The following is a 12,661-nucleotide window of genomic DNA, read 5'->3' as shown; positions in this document are numbered from 1 at the left end:
TTTTTTTTTGAAAGTTGGACCAGTTTCTATGAGAAAATAAAATAAAAATAGGAAGCCCAAAATGTTTTTAAAGCCCACATTAACACTTCAAATATATGCGTAATAAAAAGCCCATCCGATTGTAAATTAATGAAGTGATGCGTTTTGTGCAGGCGGGACAGGTGTTGAACCCACAGCAATCGACTTGACTTTCAAGGCTGAATCCGACATAGAGGCACAGGAGAGATTTTTATTCTACTTTTATTGAATCCATTAGTCACAATCATTTATGCTATTCTACTTTGAACTAAATAACTCCAATATACTACTGTCGCTAACACTATTAAATGGATGGATAGGTAAAAATATCATCATCTTCCAACATAAATTCATTTTCATATTTTAGAACATATTTTCTTTGCTAAAACCATTAAATGAATTGTAAATTCAATTAAGAAAAAAACATACAAACCCGGCGCATAACGCCGGAATCGCCCTAGTTTCTTCAATAAAGTCTACTTAATTTGAATATATATTTTTTTCTCGTATCCCAAAAAACTATATATATATATATATATATATATATAGCTCAAAGTCTGAAAGAGTGAGAGAGAGAGGGAAAGGAAAGGAAAGGAAAGGAAACAAGAAGGTTTATTGATGAACAAAACTTGGGTTCACCCCCTGTGGTGAACTCTCTAATTCACCTCTACTCTTAACACCAATCAAATTGACATGTAAGATTAGTTAAAAAGGAAATAAAACTTAAAAGAAAAAAATAGGTAAAAAAAAAAATAAATCGCCGTTAGCAAGGAATAGAACGTGATCTTTGTGTTATCTCTTAGGTTTTGAGCTTCAAATCCACATGGCTCTGGTTGAAGATATGCAAACATCATAATAACAAACATGGCTCTGGTTGAAGATATTTAACAGAAACAAATTCTTTATTTTCTATGGGAGTAAAATCAAACCATATGTTGAAAGTATAATTCTTGTAAAATTTGTAGAAGAAAAAGCGGATCCATTAAGATGGCCAATGAAGAACAATATAACTATGGCAATGCATTGGATAGTTTTAGGCTGCAGCCCGGGAGATTCCTCATGTGTCATTGTAGAGGATGAGATCAATGCTACAATAGTACGTCCTCTCCCTTATGGAGTCAAGCTCCATGCCATCGTTGAGTGTGACATGTTGATGGAGTTTGTGAAGGATTTTAAAGGCACTGCTCAGATTCTTGAGAAAGGTTATGTCATTGATATTCAAGACAATAGGAAAGACGTGGTTGTGGAACACTCGAGCAGCTTTGCAGTTCTCAAAGTGTGGAATTAAACCAGGAAACCTTGGGTTTGGTGGGATTATATCTCTGATTTACAGGTCAGATGTCCCACGAAGAAGAAGAAATACAACAAAGAACTTGCAAATCTATATTTTAAGAATACATTAAAAGTCTGTTGCTGTGACCTTACTACATCAAAGATCACGACACTTGCATCAGTGAGTTCTCATGAACTTGCAAGTCTATATTCTAAGAATACATTACAAATAGCGTTTTTATTTAAACAAGTTGTAGTGTCTGATTTCCAATTGCCATCGGTTTCTTTTGTTGAATTTTAGGTAAGACTGGTTCACAAGTAAAGTCATCTTCTTCCTCCCTGGGGCCTGCAAGTTTGAATCCCATACCATCATCTTCATCTCCACCATCAGCGCTCTTTCTACTCATAAGGCAACATGGCTTGATTTGATTTGGAGAAGATGAAATCGAAATTTGATTTGGAAGCATAGAACTGGAGACTCAGCTTTCTATCTTCTCTAGGCTATAAAGAAGAAGACGTCGATGGACGGCGTAACAAAACACACGTTATTTTCCTTGTTAACCGAGACTTTTTTTTTGGGGAAATTGCACCCTATATACATGAAAAAACTTAAATACACTAACTAACCAAAATTCCCCCCTCTCTCCTACTTTTTCTTCCTATCTATCTCTACTCTCTCTCCCAAAATCTAATTTTCATTTTTTTTTTGGTTATTTGGCAAATAAGCCCTTTTTTGGGAAACCTATTTTTTTTCTTTTAAGTTTTATTTCCTTTTTTATTAATCTTACATGTCAATTTAATTGGTGTTAAGAGTAGAGGTGAATTAGAGGGTTCACCATAGGGGTGAACCCAAGTTTTGTTCTTTATTGATACTCAAGAAGAAGCGGGAGAGAGAGAGAATCCTTTTTTGTTCCTTCGTCTTGCATGCGACTGTGAAACAAAGAAAGAAAGCTCTGACAAGTTTCGACAAAAATGGCGGCGAAAGAGGAAGACGGCAACGTAAACGCCGATGGTAATCTGGCGGAAGCGGGAGAGATGGATGAGCTGTTGCAGGAAATATCGGACGTTCTTCGTTCTCAAGGTTTCTTCCTTTTCTTTCGTCTTCTTCTTCGACAGTGCATTTATCTTGTATGTTTTCTTTGTGTTCAATATCCATCGAATGTTTTTGCTTCTGAGTTATATATTTGCTTGTCCATCAAGTTGATATTGCTTCGTTACCTCCTGTTCATGAAGATGAGAGCAACCTAGGCGAGAAGAAAGAGGTATTAGAAGAAACATAATCAACAGACCCTTCTGTTTGTGAATCTTTAAACTTAAAAAGCTTCACCTTATTATTGCAAGACCACGGACACGTCAGCTTCTTGCTCTCAAGGAGTTGATAGAAGCATCCACAATATTAGTAGTGATCAAGGTAGTGAAAATTAACAAGCTTTTATCTTAGATGATCGATCGATCATGTGATGCAAAAAGACTTGATCTTTGTGGTTGTTGTTGGTTCAGAGACGAGTAATGAGCAAGGAACCAGTACTAATCAACTATTCGCTGTTTCATCTACTACTAGTAATGTGCCTGTAAACTCGGTTGAAGCAACATTTCAGCCATCTTCTAGGTATTATTAATCTGCTTGGTACCAATCAATGGTTGTATCTCGCTTTCTAACATTAACATTCCTTTTTTTTTTCTTTGCAGTGACATAACAAATGTTGAAACCAAGAGTGTGCCAGTAAATTCAGGTGAATACGAGATGTTTTGCCGTTTTGGGGCGCCAACAATGGATGATGCTTTGAAGATGAGATATAATTTAGTTATCAACGAGAGTGTAACTAAAGCTCCTGTCGAGAATGACCGTCCCTTGCCTGATGATGAAGACGTTACTAATTCAATTGATTACACATCTAGTGAGTATGATGAAACAAGAGATCGACTTAAAATGCCTTTCTCTCTACTCCCTATAGAGAATGTTGACGACTCAAAAGAGCTGAGCAAAATGTAAGTCTGCTTCTCTAGCTTCCTCTCCATTTTTTATTTGCTCTATTAATAATCTCTTAAATGTTTTTTTTATTTCACAGAGATCCCTCCTCCTCAGACCATCTTGAAGCAGAACATGTGCAGTCTGGAACTCATGAGCCGGTGAATCAGCCAATGCCTACAAGACAAACCATTACTACTACTGCATCTTCACCTGGTGGTCGTAGCCTATCGGTTCCCATGACCAAGGTAAAGTCTTTTTCTCATAAACCATTAATATTTTTTTTTCTTACATTCTTTAAAACTACTTCTCTTTCATACTTTTAGTTTTGATTTTCATTTTTTGGCGCAGGCATTGATAACATCCACTGACTTTGTACCAAAGAGGAACCAACAAGCCATGAACCTACCACAGACACAGAGGAACCTACCGCAGACACAGAGGAACCAACAAGCCATGAACCTACCACAGACACAGAGACCTCCTTCAGGGCAGTATGGTAATATCACGAGACCTCCTTACTTGCCACCATCAGCAGTACTACCATTACAGCAACATGGTGGTAGTACTACTAGTAACATGGCGCATTATGTTACTATGGTGACATCTCCTTACTGGCGACCAGAACAGAACGCCATCTACAACATGCCTCCTCAGTCAGCAGCAGCATTTCAGCAACATGGTCGTAGTAACATGATGACATTTCCTTACTGGCGGCCAGAACAGCACGGCAGCTACAACATGCCTCAGTACTCAGCTGCCTCTATGGTTCCTTCTGCTTACGGTTCTGCTAACACCTTTGGCACGTGGAGTGATAATAACCCAGCAAACTCGAGGTTTGGCTATGAAGGTGGTGTCTCAAGCAACTACTTGCCATCGATTCAGCCGCATCAGGTGAAACCCATCAAATCTTTGAGCCTTTGAAAATTTCGGTTTGGTATGTTCCGTAACTCTTGCTTTCTATTTTCGCTTGCTCGTTGTTTTGTTCTCAGAGTGGAGACTTCAATGCGTGGCGACCTAGTTCCAGCCACAGCCCACAAGAACAGCAAATTTGGAATGATGTCTATGCATCTATGGACCAACAAAACGATGGGAGTGATCCATCTGACGAAACCCAACCAACAAAACGATAGGAGTGATCCATCTGACGAAACCCAACAACGGTCACGGCCAAGAGACAACTAGAGTAATCAAAAATCAACCATATCAATAGAAATAAGATTGATGTTTCTCAAAATGATAAGGTTCATATATTATAGAAAAAGGTGTAAGAAATGCTCAAAATCGCCGAAACAACGTAATCTGGGACGGCGAAAACGACACGTCGTGCCGTTTGTCACTCGCAGCTAGAAAGTGACAAGGTGTCGCTGAGAGCTGACAAACAAAGTTGACCCTTCAATTGATTTATATGATATGCACTAACTTGGTATATATTTCCATAGTTTATACGTTTTGACCCCTTCATTTCTAATACTAACGTATCTCACCCATAACAATACCAACTTGTATGATTTTCAAATTTCCAATAATCTAAACATTTTTCATTAATACTGATTGACAGATAGCTAATAGCCACATCTATCATACTAACTATAGATCCTAGTAAAAATACATGAAATCACCAAATCACTTAATAAGTTAATATTAATCTAAACAGATTGAATTTAATTATATGGATTTGGTTTATGTTATTAAAACTTTTGAATATTTTGGATACTTATTTGAAACCGAATTCAAATTTGGTTATAACTATTTTTTCCATAATTTTCAAGTTTTTCAAGTATATATAAAATTCACCCTAAAAACTATAGAATAATATATTATGCGTTGAATTCGGTTCAAGTTCTCTGGCTCGATTGAAACAAATGAAAGTTATGGTGCTAATTTATAAATGATCAACAACACATGGTTCGTTGATAAAATAGTTACAAGAATCTAATCACCATCTAAATAAGAATACAAAAGAGCTGTAAACAACATAACACATACACAAACAACTATGAAAAGAAAGAATCGTGTCAATCAAAATACGGCGTTGTCAAACTAATCCCTTTATTAAAATCTGTCAACATCGCAAACTAATACCTATCATCCTATAATAATCAACAGTCCCTATGAACGATTCTCCACAAGAATAAGCCACGGTTTGATCTTTGTAGAGCCCTCGAAAGAAAGAGCTTCGTCCTTTTTATCTTCTCCGACCATGGCCAACGAGATTGACCCGTTACTCCAATACCTTCTCAGCCCAAGAACCAACCCACCACAACCGCCTCTCTTTCCCTTACCCGAAAACGACGACGTAACGGTCCCGATAACTCCCATGACACCAACTGAGTTCAAAAACCGTTTAATCTTCGGCCCGTTCCCTCGCTCCCAACGCGACTCCTCTCTCCTCATCGACGCCATTTCTCAAAACCTCTCGCCACCGTCCTCCTCCCCCGACACCTCCACCGTCGACATCCTCCTCCCGCCTCCGGAACACAACTTACCCCCTAAAAAAACCAAACCGACCTTCCACCGCTCTAAAACAGCTCCCGCCATGGTCGCCATCAACGACCTGACACACCCGTTCGATCTCAAAACGGAGAGAGCAGACTCCAAGTCCGTCGTGAGACAAGCCGTTGCTCTCCTCGTCGTCTACCTCTCCTTAGGCGTGCTTATCTACTGGCTGAACCGGGACAGCTACTCGGTGGTCCACACTCACCCCGTCGTCGACGGTTTATACTTTTGCATCGTCACTATGTGCACGATCGGCTACGGCGACATAACTCCAGATACGGTCCTGACAAAGGTGTTCTCTATCTTGTTCGTCCTCGTCGGGTTTGGTTTCGTGGATATATTACTAAGCGCGATGGTTAGTTACGTTCTTGATCTTCAAGAAAACTATATGCTAGAAGCCGCGAAGAACGATAGCTTCGATGAGCCGGAGAGGAAGAGGTCTTATATAATCGATGTGAAGAAAGGGAGGATGAGGATTAGGTTGAAGGTTGGGTTGGCTTTGGGTGTTGTGATGTTGTGTCTTGGGTTTGGGGTTTTGATTATGCATTTTGTGGAGAGGATTGATTGGTTGGATTCGTTTTATTTCTCGGTTATGTCGGTTACTACGGTTGGGTATGGAGACAGGGCGTTTAAGACTTTGCCCGGTAGGCTTCTCGCTGCGGTTTGGTTGCTTGTGTCTACTTTGGCTGTTGCGAGGGCGTTTTTGTATTTGGCTGAGGCGAGGGTTGATAAGAGGAATAGGGAGAGGGCTAAGAGAGTTCTTGGTGAGAACATGTCAATCTCTCAGTTCTTTGCTGCGGATATTGATCACAATGGCTGCGTTAGGTACTCATGCTGTTAGTAAAGTTTCAAACTAATATCATGATCTTTGGTCTAATGATCATCTTGGTTTTGCAGTAAAGCAGAGTTTGTGATATACAAACTAAAGAAGATGGAGAAGATAACCGATAAGGACATTGATCCGATCGGGAACCAGTTTGACAGGCTTGACAAAACCAATAGTGGAAGGATTACTCTTTTAGACTTACTGGAAACCAGCACCAACGAGTTACCCACTGCAACTTCGGTTTAGGATCCCACACGACTGAAGATAACCAATAAAATTTTGGTTTACTTGAGCCGGTTTAAGGTCTAGTTTGTCTCCTTCTCACCTAAGATGATGAAGAGAAAGAAGTTTGATGTTTGGTTTCCTTTGACCTGTTTGATGTCATACCAAATGGGTACATTGCCAATGGCTTGCGTCGGTTTGATATATAGGTTCAACGGGTTTATATTATGCATATATTGTTGATAATACTTCGGTTTGATTGAAGTCAGTTGTTACCGTTTGAAGTAAAGCAACTTGTGTTCCCAAATATGAGACTGTAAATGTTAATGTATAATACAGTATGGTATTTGACTATTTTCAATCAAATTCTTTGTGCTCAACTATTTTATGTATTTAGTTACTTACATTTTTCATATATCTAAAAAAAAAACTTTCTTCCTATGTTGTCACACACCCTAACAAAAAACCTGTCTAAACTACGGAAAAGGTCAACAATCTCATAAATTAATACCTTAGACGACCTATATATTCTAGTTCGTTTACATTTGAAAAGTGAATATAATTAATGTTCATGTTAAAATTATACTGTAACAAAGATGAATAATCAATTTTTTTTGTCATCAATATACAGACTCAACTAAGATGAATAATAATATAAAAACTAGATTTAAGTGTATAAATTACTCAACAAAATTAATAAAAACTGATTAATCCGTTTTAAAACACCCGACAACAAAACTAAACTAGTTTAGGACCTTTAGGTACAACAAAGCTGTTAGTATTTATGGTTAGAGACCCACATATTACAGATTCAGTAAAAAGAATTTCTTGTTTAAGCATTTTACAGTTAGTTCTTATAAAAAAAAAATATAGATTTATTCAATTCATTGTTCTTACACAAGAATTGTAGTCTCTATTATAGACTACAATTAATTTACAAAGAAACAGCAATATAATATCACTTAGCAAATTGAATATACAAAATTGAAAAATAAATATTTTTAACATCAATAAAAAACATCATGTTTGCAGGTCGCTCTCATAGACATTTGTGGGTTTGCTTGTTTGAGACAGCTGCCCTTAACGATCTGAGCTGTGAGATCTGTAGTTTTCTGTAATTTTAAAATTGTAGCCTTAATACACGTATTCATGTATAACAATTTGTGTCCTTTTTTATAATATAATTGTTATACAATTTATTAGCGTTGAGTAGATTTCAATAATGTTTAATATTATGCTTTTCAGTTTTTATACGATAATTAACTGTTCAACAAACAATTATTTGAACACAAAGAAAAAGAAATATAAATTCAAACAAAGATAGTGAATGAAAATTCCTACGCACCAACATCTTTAAGAAGTTTGGTGCATCCGCACATGCATATTCCACAAAACAACTGGTCGTAAATATCAACTGAGGACATGTATTTTTGTGTAAGCTTCGAATTTTGTCTCGTATCAAAGTGGAGGTTGGCTGCTAAGTAATTTAGGTAATTTACAGTAAGGCTTGAAAATATAAAAGAAAATATACTAAAATTTCAAATGTATTTAAAAAGCTTTACAAAATCTTGTACATAGAAACCTCTTGGATATGAAGATGCGAACGCGTAGACAAATAAGATTATGAGCAAAATAGCAGTAGGCCTTTTTCAAAAGAAAACAAAAAGCAGTAAGCAAATGTAATATATATACAGTTATAATATAAACCTAGTTTGTTATTATTCAGTCTTGGTTATGTACCTACGCATCTCACTGCAGCGTAACTTAAGCTCAGCGTCTCGACTCTGTCAACTACTATTTTTCAGAAGTTGTACCATCGACGATTTTGTTTATAGTCCTATTTCAGCAGTCTTTTCGCACCTCACTGCAACGTCGAAAGATTTATATATCTTTAGAAATAGGTTCCAGCTGCTTTCAAAATCTTTCGATTAGGTTCTTCAACGTCGATTTCGACTTTAGCGTGTTCTTTCGAATGCATGCTCTAGGAATATAAGTGAGATTTTCTATTGATTTTTTTTTATCCTTAGCTATGATCTATTTTTTGTCATGTTTTGGTTATTTTCATTTTTTAGTTTTTCATTAATTTTTCCTCCTATTGTAATTGCCTTAGTTCATTGAGTTTTTAGTTATTAATATAATCAATTACACAAAAAGAAAAGATTATGCACTGTGTGGCTGCTTCGGAAAAAATGTCACTGCAGCGAATCAGTTATACCATATGTATATACCATGAAAAGCAGTTATAAATCTAGTTCGATAATAAGTTTAACCCTATGAATAAATATATATTATACATTTGATGTATTTTTTTTTGTTTTCAACCTTGGATAGAAGGAAATAGTACTTGAAATCCTTACTTTGTTTTCGTTGGATTAAAAAAAGAATCAAGAACTCAAGTAGAGTAGCAATTATTGACGTTTATCATCCATCGAAATCATGACTCAATAGTCACTAGTCGCTTTTTTGGAATCAACGATAATCTATCACAAGATTTCTATAATTATGGTTATGTACGACTCCAGTCAATTATTTATACATTTTGTTTTTTTTTTTTCCTTTTTTCTAAGATTTACACATTTTGTTTCGAAGTTGTTATATACGGTTTCTGGAAAACGTTTTCATCATTTTCGGGTTTTAGAAACATTTTCACTATGATTAATTGTTTGAATGATGTAACCAAGTTTCTGATAGACTATATGCATCCTGCTGTAGTTCGTAATTTGAATTTAAGATCGAGATGTACATGACCAGATATATTTGTTGTTTAACATTATGCTTAAGGTAACTTCTATAGAATTTGATTGCAAAAGAGTTACAAAAAATAACGCAAAGAAGCGTAAGTGAACCATTATCATTTTATTAGCCTATGAACACAAGAAACTCTTAGATATGATGTTTTGAACTATTAAAAGAGAAAAAAATCAGTTGACAAAAGAAAGAGGAAAAAATCATGTTGACCGAACAAATGTAAACTTTGTAAAGTCAATATATGCTCACTTCTTTGTCATTATTGGAATTTTGTTATATGTTATTCTCCAACAATTCCACTATTTTTACTATATAAAATGATAATTTTTATTTTTAAAAGCATTAAATATACTCTTTCCATTTTTAATATAAGTCGTTTTAAAATTATGCACATAGATTAAAAAAAAATTATAATTTTTTTATATTTTCTAAACATCATTAATTATTTACCTAACCATAAATCAACCAATAATAAAATAGAAGGTATACTATCATTGGTCATATAACATTAAATGTTGATAAATTTTACATAGAAAACCGAAAACATCATATAATTTGGAACATACAAATTTTTCTAAAACGACTTATATTAAAAAATGGAGAGAGTATTATACTCTCTCTATTTCTTTTTGTATGATATTTTAGAAGATATTTTGTTTTAATTTGTAAGATTGTTTTAAAAGAAGGTATACTATCATTGGTCATATAACATAAATGTTGATATTTTACATAGAAAACCGAAAACATCATATAATTGGAACATACAATTTCTAAAACGACTTATATAAAAAATGGAGAGAGTATTATACTCTCTCTATTTCTTTTTGTATGATATTTTAGAAGATATTTTTGTTTTAATTTGTAAGATTGTTTTGAAATTTTTTATGTAAAATTATTAAAATAAGTGATCAAAATATTAAATGTTAATATGTTGCTTTTGTTTTATTAGTTTAGAATAGCAATGATTAATAATATTTGGTTATTTTTTGTTGTAATCAAATACTTTTGGTAAAAGTAAACTTTTCTTAATTTGTGTGTTAAAGCTAGAACATTATATAAACATGGGGAGTATATGATAATTCATTAATTTAACCATATATATTCTTTTATTATTTTACATGTTTGAGGATAGTTCCAACTTCTAATGTGAAGACCGAAAAGAGATTTGTAAAGCGTTGATGATGTTGGTAATCTGTCAGCACATCAGTCATATTTTCCTTATCCTGTAATTTCAATCTTATATTTGTAACCTTTTTTTTTTTTGTAAATGAATATTTGTAACATACTTTTGTCATATTTTAAGTCTTTAAAATTAGTTACTGAGTTGTATATCTAAATTAGGCTTAGTCCCAATTGATTTACATAAAACATACAAACTACATCCATGAGAACTTTTTTATAAGTTTCTAGTTTTATTAGTTTTTATAAGAAAGTTTCTTAACTTGTAATCATGCCTCTTGACATGAAATATTATATTCACAAAATAACGTCTAATATTGATATTTATTAGGGTTGAGGGACCCAGATGGAATAGTCCACCACGTGCCAGGTCATGTGTCGGTTACGGTCAAATTCCGCTGCTGTAACTAACACGTGTTATCCTAATAACCTCACGATACTCGCCTTTGTTGTTGCCTTCTTTACATAAAGATGACCGCTCCGGTAACCGGTTTAGCATTTGTCATCGGCTTCTACACACGAGATTGTTCCCACCTTCTTCCATATCTCTATATATTAAGATAAACAAGAATTTGATTCATGTTTTGCCATATTTTTTATTCATTTAGTTTGACAATTTAGAAACTGATGAAAAATAATGAGTGCTACAAGTGTGTATTCTAACAGTGTTAGTAATATACTACTAACTAATGACTAATCCGTACATCCGTACGGATAACATTTCATTTATAGATATAAAATTTTATATTATTGTATATAAAATAATTTATGATATATATTACTGTCATTTTAAAAATAATTGAATAGATGATATATAGTTCTAAATATTTAAATTTAACATATGTTAATAATTTTATTTTTTGTAAAAATTATTACTTAATTTATGATATTAATCATTTTAAAAGGTGAATGATATTTTAGTCACTTTAAACGGTGAATGAAATTTTATTTATTTATCTTAAAGAAATTATTTTTTAAAATATATTGGTTTACCAATTCAACATAATTTTAATATGTTTGCACAAAAAACATAATTTTAATATGTAATTCATTAATTACTTCTATTTTAATATAATGTAGAATATACTTATAAAATTTATAAAATTAGCATATAATTTAATTATTTTTTTATAAAAAATATTAAAATTAATTTATAATAATATTAAACTACTAATTGCGAAATTAATCAGTGCATTAATTAAAAAAATATTTAAATTTAAAAAAAAATTGTTAGATTTTTTCTCAACAGATATTCCTAAAACTAAAATTTAAATTTATAGTTAAATGAATTTGTTATTAATCCTTATATTATTTAAATGTTATACATTAAATAAACTAATGTAAACAATAAAAAATTATTTGAATATATGGAACTAGACTTCTAGTATGACTATATTGTAGTAGATAAAAATGGTACTTCTCTTTTAATAGGGAAGACATCAAGTTATCAACTACTTTTACGAAAAAAATTAAAATCAAGTTATCAACTGAAGAATATTTCTTAAGAATTTTAAGCTAAGTCATGATTTTACATATTTGTTATGAATTTTTTAACCTGCAGTGTTCCAGTATATCTTAAAGAGTATAGGTAGTATATTGCTAAACTGAAAATGTTCTTAATTTAGTAATATAGAAAAATAAAAACTTATTAATATTTCATAAATTCGTTTAAAATTAAAATAATAAACATTATACTATATATTTTTGTTAGAATAAATTATTAGGCTAGAAAATATTTTTAACATATTCATGTAGTGAAAAGACTATGCTACGTATTTTTGTCGAATTGTTTTTGGATTCTTTCACCAAAACAACATTTAGATTATTAAGTAACTATACGTAAATGTATGAAAATCTTATAATATAATCGCATAATTTGGAGTTAGAATAAATTGACATTACTGTATAAAATGATAAATCATGTTCGT

At 33.1% G+C, this 12,661-nt stretch overlaps 2 protein-coding genes and 1 long non-coding RNA gene across 4 annotated transcripts; 2 read left to right on the top strand and 1 right to left on the bottom strand.

Moving 5' to 3' along the window:
• Window positions 1-2,233: 2,233 nt before the first annotated feature.
• On the top strand, window positions 2,234-4,926 carry LOC103839723. Of its 2 annotated transcripts, none has more exons than XM_033280944.1 (8): window positions 2,234-2,371; window positions 2,524-2,552; window positions 2,632-2,701; window positions 2,791-2,899; window positions 2,980-3,279; window positions 3,360-3,507; window positions 3,611-4,153; window positions 4,252-4,926. In XM_033280944.1, the coding sequence occupies exons 1-8, from the start codon at window positions 2,263-2,265 to the stop codon at window positions 4,390-4,392; spliced, it is 1,449 nt and encodes a 482-aa protein (XP_033136835.1). In that variant the 5' UTR covers window positions 2,234-2,262; the 3' UTR covers window positions 4,393-4,926. The 2 variants fall into 2 exon arrangements, with proteins under 2 accessions (XP_033136835.1, XP_009114457.1); XM_009116209.3 differs by having other exon boundaries at window positions 2,491-2,552.
• A 288-nt stretch (window positions 4,927-5,214) lies between these two features.
• LOC103839614 (two-pore potassium channel 2-like) lies at window positions 5,215-7,160 on the top strand. Its single transcript, XM_009116111.3, has 2 exons — window positions 5,215-6,583; window positions 6,656-7,160. The coding sequence occupies exons 1-2, from the start codon at window positions 5,463-5,465 to the stop codon at window positions 6,828-6,830; spliced, it is 1,296 nt and encodes a 431-aa protein (XP_009114359.1). The 5' UTR covers window positions 5,215-5,462; the 3' UTR covers window positions 6,831-7,160.
• Window positions 7,161-10,533: 3,373 nt separating this feature from the next.
• On the bottom strand, window positions 10,534-12,399 carry LOC117128494. The gene is made up of 2 exons (XR_004451803.1): window positions 12,172-12,399; window positions 10,534-11,419 (listed from the first exon to the last, which is right to left on the bottom strand). It is a non-coding gene; the product is annotated as an uncharacterized LOC117128494 (long non-coding RNA).
• Window positions 12,400-12,661: the final 262 nt, after the last annotated feature.

The sequence above is a fragment of the Brassica rapa genome, chromosome A09, assembly GCF_000309985.2.
Source record: "Brassica rapa cultivar Chiifu-401-42 chromosome A09, CAAS_Brap_v3.01, whole genome shotgun sequence".
In the NCBI taxonomy this organism is placed as follows: domain Eukaryota; kingdom Viridiplantae; phylum Streptophyta; class Magnoliopsida; order Brassicales; family Brassicaceae; genus Brassica; species Brassica rapa.
Note: the sequence above shows the minus strand (reverse complement) of the source record. Positions and strands in the feature narration are given on the sequence as shown.

What these genes read in the sequence shown, in the direction of transcription:
- LOC103839723 (XM_009116209.3), top strand. Translation starts at nt 2,263, where the DNA reads ATGGCGGCGAAAGAGGAAGACGGCAACGTAAACGCCGATGGTAATCTG. An exon ending in CAATATTAGTAGTGATCAAG is followed by an intron (nt 2,702 to 2,790) that starts GTAGTGAAAATT and finishes TTGTTGGTTCAG; the next exon opens with AGACGAGTAATGAGCAAGGA. An exon ending in TATCGGTTCCCATGACCAAG is followed by an intron (nt 3,508 to 3,610) that starts GTAAAGTCTTTT and finishes TTTTTGGCGCAG; the next exon opens with GCATTGATAACATCCACTGA.
- LOC103839614 (XM_009116111.3), top strand. Translation starts at nt 5,463, where the DNA reads ATGGCCAACGAGATTGACCCGTTACTCCAATACCTTCTCAGCCCAAGA. An exon ending in GATCACAATGGCTGCGTTAG is followed by an intron (nt 6,584 to 6,655) that starts GTACTCATGCTG and finishes TTGGTTTTGCAG; the next exon opens with TAAAGCAGAGTTTGTGATAT.